The sequence below is a fragment of the Rhinolophus ferrumequinum genome, chromosome 14 (assembly GCF_004115265.2).
Source record: "Rhinolophus ferrumequinum isolate MPI-CBG mRhiFer1 chromosome 14, mRhiFer1_v1.p, whole genome shotgun sequence".
In the NCBI taxonomy this organism is placed as follows: domain Eukaryota; kingdom Metazoa; phylum Chordata; class Mammalia; order Chiroptera; family Rhinolophidae; genus Rhinolophus; species Rhinolophus ferrumequinum.
In genome coordinates, this window is record NC_046297.1 from 61221847 (window position 1) to 61232844 (window position 10998).

Consider the following 10998-nt stretch of genomic DNA (forward strand, 5'->3'; position numbering starts at 1 on the left):
AATATGTATATATGTATAGGTATGTATATGTGTATGTGTATGTTTGCGTGTGTGTATTCCTCTTAAAGGATTTCGTCATCATACACCCCCACCACTAATGTATGAAAACGCCTCATGTCGTGCCAGTGAATTGTGTTTAATAAGCAATAATGATTGCGGAAGAAAGCATGTCTGACCAGAAGGCTGTCACTTCTCAGGCTGCCTGGCATCACTCTCCAGGCTCGGTGACGTTTGAAGCCCATCATTAACATATGCAGTACAATCAATCTAGTCTTTCAGGACCTTTCCGTCCATCCATAGATGTCATTAGGTTAATAAACAGTCTCTTGAACAGTCCTTTTTTTTTTTTTTAGCTCTGATTTAAAATTACATTTGGAGGATGTGATTAACTTAAGACCTCTCCTGGGTGCTTGGTTGAATACTGCTGACTAAAATAGGATGTGGAACATTTTGGGTGGAGAGATAAGGAATAAGGAGCAGCGTTTATCAAAATATGTCTGTAAACACCTTCCCTCTGCTGCCTTTTTGATACCAAATAAATGCTCTGGGACCACTCAGGCGGGATAGGGAAGAGGGGACAAAGCTCTTGATGATAAAAATTGATGACTCCTCTGCCAAGGGCAGAATTCATTTTATGTTCTCTGCCTCCCTGTCCTTTGCATTTTTTTTTTTCCTGTGGGAAGACGGGTCCTTGGGATATTTCTGGGTGTTTTCTGTATGGGCACAATATGTTTCTCATTAAGTCATGTGGTTGTCCATGAAATAGTGTTGAAGGTAAGAACGATACATTTTTAAGAAGTTACTATTTACCAGGCACTAGGTTGAGCATTGTATATGTATTTCATTTATTTTTTCAAAGCATCCTTATGGGGTATATGCTGTTAACGTCCCCAGAACAGTGAGTCTAAGAGAAGGAAGTAACCTACTCAGGGTCACACGGCTGCTGAGTGGTAGAACCTGGTTTCAAATGTAACTCTGTCTGGGCCAAATCCTATTCACTCCGTTCTTAGGCTACGTGATGCTGTGCTATAATATGCCTTAAGCTACCCAAGTTCAGCCCTCAGATGAAAGTCAAAACCATATTCTAATGCCAGAGCCATGGCACTGATTGTAGAGCTCCTCACGTTAAATAGCCTGCTTCTTTTCCTCCACCCAAAGGGACCACTTGGACGCACAAAGAAGCAGAGGAGGGGATTTGGTATCAGAGGACCTGAATGCAAACCCTAGTTTTATAACATGAGTTATCGAACCTCATCAAGCCTTGGTTATCTCAGCTGTAAAAGGAAAATAAAAATGTTGTCTTCTTTGCTGGGTTGTCAAAATCTTTACATGAAATAAAGCACGTGTGAAGTACCACGCAAGTTATACAGCACTGTGCTGAGCTTGTTATTAAATAGTGGATAACAAAGAGGCAGCTGGGATCCTTTTGCTTGAGTCCTAACTTGTTCTCTGTTGATTTTTATCCTCTCTTCCAAATATCCTGGAGCCCAGCAATTGCTTAGCAACTCTTTTATTTTTATTTTTTTTTAATTTTTATTATTTTCAGGTGTACAGAGCAACATTATAGTGAGACATTTAAACCCCTCATAAAATGATAACCCACCCCCAAGCTACTACCCCTCTGACACTGTATATAGCTGTTACAATACCATTGACTATCTTCCCTATGCTGTACTCCACATCCCGTGACTATATGTACTTATATATTTAGTTATAGTTGACATTCAGTATTACTCTACTTCAGCTTCAGGTGTATAGCAGATTGGTCAGGCATCTACACAGTCTATGACGTGATCCCCCTGTTACGTCCAGTGCCCATCTGGCACCTTACATGATCTTTACAACATTGTTGGTTATATTCCCCAGACTGTATTAACTACCAATTTGTGTTTCTTAATGCCTTTACCTTTTCCACCCTGTCCCCAATCCTATTCCATCTATCACCCTGATAGATCTAGTACCTATTTGGCACCATACCTAGTTTATTACAATATTATTCACTATATTCCTTATGCTATACCCTACATCCCCATGACTACTGTGTAACAACCAATTTGTACTTCTCCATCCCTTCCCCTTTCACCCACCCTTAATCCCCCTCCCATCTCAAAGAAGTCCCTCTAAGATTCCTTGTAGTAATGGTTTGGTGGTGATGAACTCCTTTAGCTTTTTCTTCTCTGGGAAGCTCCTTATCTGTCTTCAATTCTAAATGACAGCTTTGCTGGGTAGAATAATCTTGGTTGTATATCGTTGCTTTTCATCAGTTGGAATATTTCCTGCCACTCCCTTCTTGCCTGCAAAGTTTCTGTTGAGAAATCAGCTGACAATCTTATGGGAGCTCCCTTGTAGGTAACTAACTGCTTTTCTCTTGCTGCTTTTAAGATTCTCTCTTTGTTTTTAACCTTTGGCATTTTAATTATGATGTGTCTTGGTGTGGGCCTCTTTGCTCTTCTTCAAGTACAGAAGAGTTAGATGAGGCCCCCAGCATATAAATATACTGTTCAGTGACACTTAGGTCACCGGAAACACTTCTGGAAATAAGCCCTTTTTGCATATTGGGAGCCCCTCTGCCGTGAGTCGCGGGCTTGTTTCTTGGGTTTCTTCTAGCCATCAAGTCTTGCAGGGGTGCCTTGGACTCTAACTTTGCCTTCCTAGAAGGTAGAGCCAGAAGTTGCTTTAAAGAACATCTGGTCATTTGACTGAGGAAGAAACTGAGGTCCAAGAAGACAATTGCCTGTAGGTGGCAATGATGAAGACAATCATAGAATCATCTCATGTTAGAGTTGGGAAGGGCTTCATAAAACTTCTCGTCCAATTACCTGGCAATTGGATGGATACATTGGAAGGAAGCCTGCAATAATGGAAAGAGCATGAGCTTTAGAATCACGCAGACCTCAGTTCAAATTGCAATTGGTTGGCGTATTGCCTGTGCGACCTTGGGAAAGTTATTTGACTTCCATGGCTTCATTTCTCCATCAATAAAAAGGACACCTGCTTTGCTTGTTGTTGTGATAGATGATTGATAGATAGATGATAGATAGATAGAACCTGAGCAAGTGCGTATTCAATAAAGCATTGCAATTGTAGTTAGAGTTAGTTTATCATTACTCCATAGTTGATAGATATATAGAGGAGTGACTAGAATGGAGAGAAACCATATGTTCATTCTTTCCTGGTTTTCAGATATTTCCTGAGTGCCTATATATGCAAGTTTATTGCCTATAGAACCAAGATTTCCCAATATATATACTGTTATATTGTGTATTTTTTTACTTACTTTTTTCATGTGAATATGAATTTCACATGAATTTTTTTTCTACTTGTCCTCCAGTATATATATATATATATACTGTTATATATACTGTTATATATACTGTTTTATATATATATAATACATACATATATAATTTGTATATTTGTACGTGTGTGTGTATATATATATATATATATATATATATATATATATATATATATATATATAATTTGTGTGTTTTTAAGGAATATTTTTGGATCATAGGATATTTAATACATTCTGAGTTGGGCTGTTTCTAGTCTAAAAAAATGGATGAAACCACCTAGGTTTGAACTCACGACTTCATTTATAATAAAATCCCCACTGCTCTCCTTTACTAATTCAAACAGCCATGCCAATGCCTCTCTTCTCCAGCTTCAACTGCACCCAAATACTCTACTTCTCTCTAATTTCTCCCATGATTACATTTTCGTGACTGCCAGCAACCAAACCTGCTTGTTAAGAACTCCTCGCCTTTTCAGGGTGACTAGGTAAGTTAATACAAGACCATTGGCTCATCAGAACCTTAGATCTTTTTACTGGGATAGGGAATCAACCAGGTCACAGAAGTCAGGTAATGCCCTATCCACGTGTGATTCAGAAAGAAAGCTTTACTAGCAATGGTAGGTGCTAAAACATTTCAGTGAGGCTCCAGTCTCCTACCAGTTCTGTGTTCCTCCTTTTATCTGGAATTTCAATCCACAAAACCAAAGGAGGCAGGAGAGAGTCTCCTTCACCAAGAATAAAAGCTCCAAGAAATCAAGGACCCTAACCTTCTTAACCTTTAAGTCCCCAGTTCCTGTAACAGTGCCTGGCATACAGAGGGTCCCCAAAAAGTAGGAAACGAATGAATGAACACGAAAGAATGACTATTACCTTTTGCAGAGGTCTCATTTTTTTTTATTGGGGAATATTGGGGAACAGTGTGTTTCTCCAGGGCCCATCAGCTCCAAGTCGTTGCCCTTCAATCTAGTTGTGGAGGGCGCAGCTCAGCTCCAAGTCCAGTTGCCATTTTCAATCTTTAGTTGCAGGGGGCACAGCCCACCATCCCATGCGGGAATTGAACCGGCAACCTTGTTGTTGAGAGCTTGCGCTCTAACCAACTGAGCCATCCGGCCGCCCAAGGTCTCATTTTTTGATAACCCAAGACTTAGCTCCCAAAGACTATAGCTTTGGCACAGTGCTCTGAGGAAGCACGTGACTCACAATTTCCAAACCAGGCCGTTTCTTACTAAGGGAGGACAGGAGAGAGGAAGTGCTCGAATAAAAGGAAATTATACAACAATTAGTAGGGACAACAAAACCAGTGAAGGGTGACAGAAAAGCCATTCAGCACACATAGGTCCACACCTTCCCATCTCCTCTTAAGAATCATAACAGAGAAGAAAGTCTGTGACAACGCAGCAGATTTAAAAGTGTTCTGCCACTCAAGTAAGTAGTCCCCTTTCTAATTACTACGTTTCTATAACTAATTGTATTTCTTCAGATATTGAACGATTATAAGCCGAATAGTACATGGGTGTCTGTGTATATGTGGGACTCGCTCTTTTCACAAAACTTGAAGTAACATCATTTCAGGGCTTTTATTGTTCATCATAAAAATGGCTTCTCCCAGGACCCAAAAGATAACACTCTCTCCAAATAACGCAGCAGGACAGTCAGAATACTTCCTGGCACTCTCCCACATGATAACACTTTTTCTGGAAGGTTGGTGATGCGCCAGCAGATCTTTGTGACGACAAACGGAAACATGTGTCTTTGTGCAGGGCAAGGTTGAAGCTGAGTTCCATCTAGTTACCGCAGAAGAAGCTGAGAGAAATCCTGTGGGAAAAGCCAGAAAGGAGCCTGAACCTCTGGCCAAACCCAAGTGAGTGGAATCGTGGGTGGGAGCCCCGGAAATGCGAAAGGCCTTCGCAGGCCCCACTTCAGAGGATGGGGCCATTTCTCTTGACGATCCCCTCTGGGAGAACTGAGAAACGAGGAGGCAGTCAATAGGTGCCATCCAATCCATGTAGCTGCTTGTTTCTTTCATTGAAAAATATTCTAAAAATAATCCAGAGCATTTGGCAAATGTAGAAGGTGCTTTTCTGTAATACTACCACATACGCATTTCCTAATTTTGTGTATTTTTTTACTTACTTTTTTCATGTGAATATGAATTTCACATGAATTTTTTTTCTACTTGTCCTCCAGTCATGCATACAAATCTGCCTTCATGTTTTATTTATCCTTTGCTGCAAAGTTTTGCTTTGTTTCCATAGTTGAAATAATTAGGATTTTATTTTAATGGCTGTGAAATATTCCATAGACTCGGTGCCCCTAATTGAATTGGTTGCCACTCCGTAACTGAATGTGTAATTTATGTCTACCTTTTTTCCCATTATCATAATATGATGAAAATGCTTCCCCTTTATAAATTATTACTTTAAATTCCCAGAAGTAGAATTACTAGAAGAAAGGGTTACCCTATTCAATTTAATCCATGGTTACATGTCAATTAAAAAGTAAGTATATATAGATATGAAATGTGTATACAAAATACTCTCAAATTGTATTTGTGCTATCCCTCCCCAGACCCCAAGTGTCTCAAGATGAACGAACCTACCTTCCACTTATCATAGTGTTAGGAGCATAGTGGATGCTTATTTACTGATTATTTCAAAATTATTTATTGAGCTCCTACAATGTGTACCTACTGAAAAAACACTTTGAAGAACACCGAAGAAATATGACATAAGCCCTGCCTTCTAGATGATCTCAATCTACTTAGGAAGAACACACAGACTCATAAAATAGTTCAGAGTGTAGAAGACAAATATGCTAGGTTTAAAAGGGGCTCGGTCAAGTGATAGGTGAGATCGGAATTCAGAATGATAGGGATAATCCATGGTCAAGGTTGGACAGAAGGAAGGCACTCAGATGTCTGCCTGGGTTCTAAGTAGATTCTTGCCCTCCTCCAGACCAACCTGGAAATGATGAGGAATCATTATTGCCCCTGCTTTAAGGCAACATGGCCTTATTTTCCCATCCTCAGTCCTCTCCTTGTGGACCTCCAGAAAGTGGCAGTCAGAAATATGTCCTGGGGTCTACAGAATCCTGCATGTGGACAACACGGGCCCCTGCCCTGATTTTCTCTTGCTTCTCTCTTAGCCGTCCAGATACCTCCTTCTCCTGGTTCGTGAGCCCCTTCAAGTGCCTGTACCACCTTATCTGGAAGAATTACAAGAAGTACATCATCATCGCTTTCATTCTGATTATCCTCATCGTCTTCCTCGTCCTCTTCATCTACACTTTGCCGGGAGCCATCAGCCGAAAGATTGTCGTGGGCTCATAGAGGATGATGGAGGACCCAGACCCATCCTTTCTACTGAGCCTCTCTTCCTCATCTGTAAATACATGAGGGTGTGCTCTGTGCATACACTGTGCTGGGTGCTAAGGGAATGAATCCAAAGGGCCCAAGAACCAGTCCCTCTGCCTAGACCAGTGGTGTCCAAACTGCAGCTCGCAGGCCAACTGCGGCCCGCAATCCATTGTTAATTGGCCCACAGCAAATTCCAAAAATATATTTAGTTTACTTAAATAAACCAGGGGAGGCAATATGTCCTTCACCTCGAGTGAGTGGCCCTGCTGTTTGTGTATTTTGCCGCGTATGGCCCTTGGTGAAAAATGTTGAAAAAAGTTTGGACACCCCTGGTCTAGACAGATCGGCTCTTCTTGGACAAGATGGAAAGGAGCAATCTCTCCCTATGCCAACCCCTGTCACCACTTTTCACACTTGTAAGCTTTAAGTCCTGTTTTCGACTAGTGGCAGCATGAAATAATGACTCCTTCACCTCAGAGGAATCAAGGTGACCTCAGATCGACTTAGGTGAATGTTTTCGTTACGTAATTGGTTTTATTCTGAGAGGTTTAATCCTGGGCCTGAGATTTAATTGGAACTACTTCCTTTTAAATAAAAATTTTACATCAAATAAGCCGAACACATTTTAGCAATTACTAGGCATTTAACCTGTCCCATCTATCTTAACCTTGTTTAATGCTTACAGTTTACAAAACACATTCACTTATTCAGGCTGCAAAACTGGCTTGGAGAAAATCTCATATAAATCGCCTGAAATACTTCATTGTTGAAATTCTCATCTAGAGATGAGATGTTCCTGGTTTTCCATTAAAGTTAACACTTGTGGAACTAGTGATCAGTAGCAGTAGTGAGTTCTGGAGAAATCTATATGGATTTATGCTCTATGGAAATTTCCAAGGGGGAATTTTATAAATATAAATTATAATTTTGTGTCTGTGTGTAGCAAACAGGGTCGGAGCTCCATGTGCCAGTGGGAATTCTCTTCAGCCAGATATATAGACCCCACCAAATATGGTGTGCTCATAGCCCGTGATACAAATGAATATCCTTGGCACTATTCAACACGTAGTCTTACCGCCATATGTGGTGGGTTCTATCATGACTCTCAAGCACAAATTAATTTCAAAAGCAGTCTTAGAAGCAATATCCTATGTACTTGTCAGATAGGGCCAGTTTTTCTTGAAAGTAAACCTTTGATCTGGATCGGCCATTCCATCCAAAGCAGCGAGGGGTTGGTGTTATCAGTTAAAATAAGGAAACAAAGGAATTGGAAGGTTTGTCCTCAGACACGAATAAATATGGCAACCATGCCTTCTTCCTGTCAGGAGTGGCCATTTGGTGGTATTGAAGAGGCTGGATTGGGTTCCTTTTTTGACACCAGAAGTGCCATGGCTTCTGTTTTCTTTTGATAGCCTGGCAATGTGTAACTCTCTTAAGATGAAGGATATTTGCTTCCCCAAGGGAAGTCCTTGTAGAATGTTCCTGATTCATCAAAGAAAGATTAAAGCATGCTTTGTGTGATTTTAGACTTAGTGTTGTTTACTGGATTGTGGCTCACACCATAGTAACCGTAATGCGCCATTTTCCTGAAGGGCTAAAAAATGGAGCATTTCTGACATTGGCAACGTTTCCCAGTGTTTCTAGACACTGGTTCATTCTTACTGTGGAATAACACAGCCACCAATAACGATGTAGTCAAAAATACTTGGTATAAAATATATACATTGAGCACATTGTAAATTTAAAAAATATATAGGTTAGAAAACTGTATTATAGCATGATGTAAAAAGAAAATTTAAATACATGCATAAGTAAACGGTCTGGAGGAATATGCCAAAACATCAATAGTGATTATCTTTAAGTAACAGTATCTTTTCCTTCTCGTTTTCTGTTTCTCCTAAAACTTCTAAAATAAAAATGTATTATTTTTAATGTAAAAAGTTTAGTACATAAATAGCAATTTAAATGTGTTCATTTAAAAATATCTATTGGGTGTCTCCTAAGTGCTGGGCAGTGGGGATGCAGCAGATATCAGACAAATATAGCCCCTGTCGCCATGGATTTTGCATTCTAGTATTTCCTCAAGATCTTGTTTTATCTCCAAATTATGGGACATTCAAGAAGAGCACCTGGTAAGGCATGTGTTTCACGCATGAGGTTTAAGAAAAAGCACAACATACATCTGCGGTGTTGTTGAAAAGGAAAAGAACAGCATTATTTTTGGATAGATTAAGAAGGAAGGTGTCAAACTTTCTGCTGGATTCTGGACAGTAAAATGACAAGTCAACTGTTGATAAACAAGACACCTTGTTCAAATCCACACACACAAAAAAATCAAGCTGAAAATGGAAAATCCTTTAAAGTTCGATAGAGCTTATCAACTTTGCTTTGATGTTCAAATACTGAAAAGCCTTAAGCAGAAGTATTTAAAAACACTTCCAGATCAGATGGCGTCATAAGAAACATGTGAGGAGAAGTGGTAAGCAAGGATAATTTGGGGATCAGCTGTGTCTGGTGTTCTATATATAGGTTATTGCTTATGGCCCATCTTGCGTGTAAAAAAACAAAAATACAATAATGTTCTAGGCCTCATTTGCAGGCCTGGCCCTGAAGATAGTACAGTTTAAAAATAAAAAAGCAATTAAAAACCAATTTCCCAAGAAGTTGTCATGAGTCCCTATTTGTGTTCTTAAACAAGATTAATTTAAATTTATTCATTTGGCAAATTAGAGTTTTTCTTACAGCTAAATCTGTTTCAGAGTGGTTTTGTTTATGTGTTTTACATTTGAATCCTTTTCCCCCAAACCAAGCAAAATAAAATGAGTACCTGCAACAATACCACCACCAAACAACCCACAGGATAAGCTATCGAACTCTGTGTCTCCATCAGATGAAACATTTGGTACCTTTCTTGCTTTCTCCCTTAAAAGACACATAAATGGCAATTACAAGACTGACTTCATAGCTGGGGCCGGTGGCATTTATTTATTCAACAGATAATTCCTGAGCTCCATCCTCATTCCAGGTGCTGTGATCAACACTGGGGACACCAAAGTATACAGTCAGATGAAGTAAGTCTCTGCTCTAATGGGGCGTGGAGTTTGACAGAGAGAAGATGTGAATCAAATCATCATACAGAGAGATAATTATAGACTGAAGGATTGAACAAGGGCAAAGTAGTGGGAGCAGGAAGACTATCATGGAGGGCTCACACTAGTCTGGCAGTCAGGAAGGCTTCCTGGGGAGGTAACGGCTGAAGGGAAATGAACGATAAGAAAGAAAGATGGAGAGGAAGAAGAGCACTCGAGAAAGAGAAGATAGCATGTGCAAAGGCCCTGAGGTGGGAAGGAGTAAGCCACGTGGAGGCGTCTAAAACAGGGCAGGTATCAAGAGAGAGGAAGAGGGTCCTGAGATGGGGCTGGAACGTCAGGTGAGGCCACATCCTCAAGGGTTTGGGTCTTTATTTTCAGAGCAATAGATAGGAAAGGATTTTTAAGCAGTAAAGAAGCATGATTAGATTTTCATTCCACATGGAAAACAGATTGGAGGTACTAGTCCTCCCCACAGAGAGCATGGTTGTTTTCACTTAGTAATGGTGGCAGAGGAGGGAAGTGGAGGGAAAAGAGATGTATATCTCTTTAAGGCTGAAGGGTGGTCTCATGGGCAATACGGGGTCTAGTATTGACTCTGTTTCATAGAAGCTGTGCGACCCAAGGCAGCTAACTTCACATCTCTGCACTATACTTTCCTTGTCTGTCATGTACATGATGATGAAAAGTCCATAGCATATTCTGGTGCAAAGCTAACATGATGGGTCCGTAGCATAAAGAGTTTGAAGGGATGGATTGAGCCCAGAGCCAGATTGTGAAGGGCTTTGAATGCCGTGCTAAGAAGGTTAGCCTTGATGCAGCAGAAAGTGGGGACACCTGGGAGGGTTGAAGCGGGGAAGGCGTGTACTGGAGAAGTTGCTCTGCCTACGGTGGATGATGGATTGACGGGGATGAGAACCATAAGCAGGGGGCAGTCTTAGGAAGCAATGGCCAAACCCTAGGGGGACACGAGAACCTGTGTTAGGGGGATGGAGAGAAAGAGCCAGATTCCTGAACGTTGGTGAGGTTCCCCACCCCCCGGCAGCCCCCCGTCGCCAGCACCCGAGATGTCTGCCAGAAAAGACAGGAAAGCCTCCCTCCAGGAGGCTCCAGGGGAGACTCTGTTTCCTGGCCTCTCCAGCTTCTGGAGATGGCCTGCATTCCTTAGTTCATGGCTCCTGCCTCCATCTTCAAAGCGAACCGCATTACATCTCTGTCACGCGGGATGTCAGGCAGGGTCTCTAGTCCCACTCCCC

The 10998-nt window shown here is 41.0% G+C and overlaps 1 protein-coding gene across 1 annotated transcript in view; it reads left to right on the top strand.

Annotated features, from left to right (window-relative positions):
- FER1L6 (fer-1 like family member 6) overlaps nt 1-6805 on the top strand; it is a 138208-nt gene extending 131403 nt beyond the window's left edge. The window contains exons 40-41 of the mRNA XM_033126834.1: nt 5059-5159; nt 6443-6805. Coding sequence (XP_032982725.1) covers nt 5059-5159; nt 6443-6626 — 285 coding nt within the window. The 3' untranslated portion in view covers nt 6627-6805. The remainder of the gene's footprint in view (nt 1-5058; nt 5160-6442) is intronic.
- Nucleotides 6806-10998: the final 4193 nt, after the last annotated feature.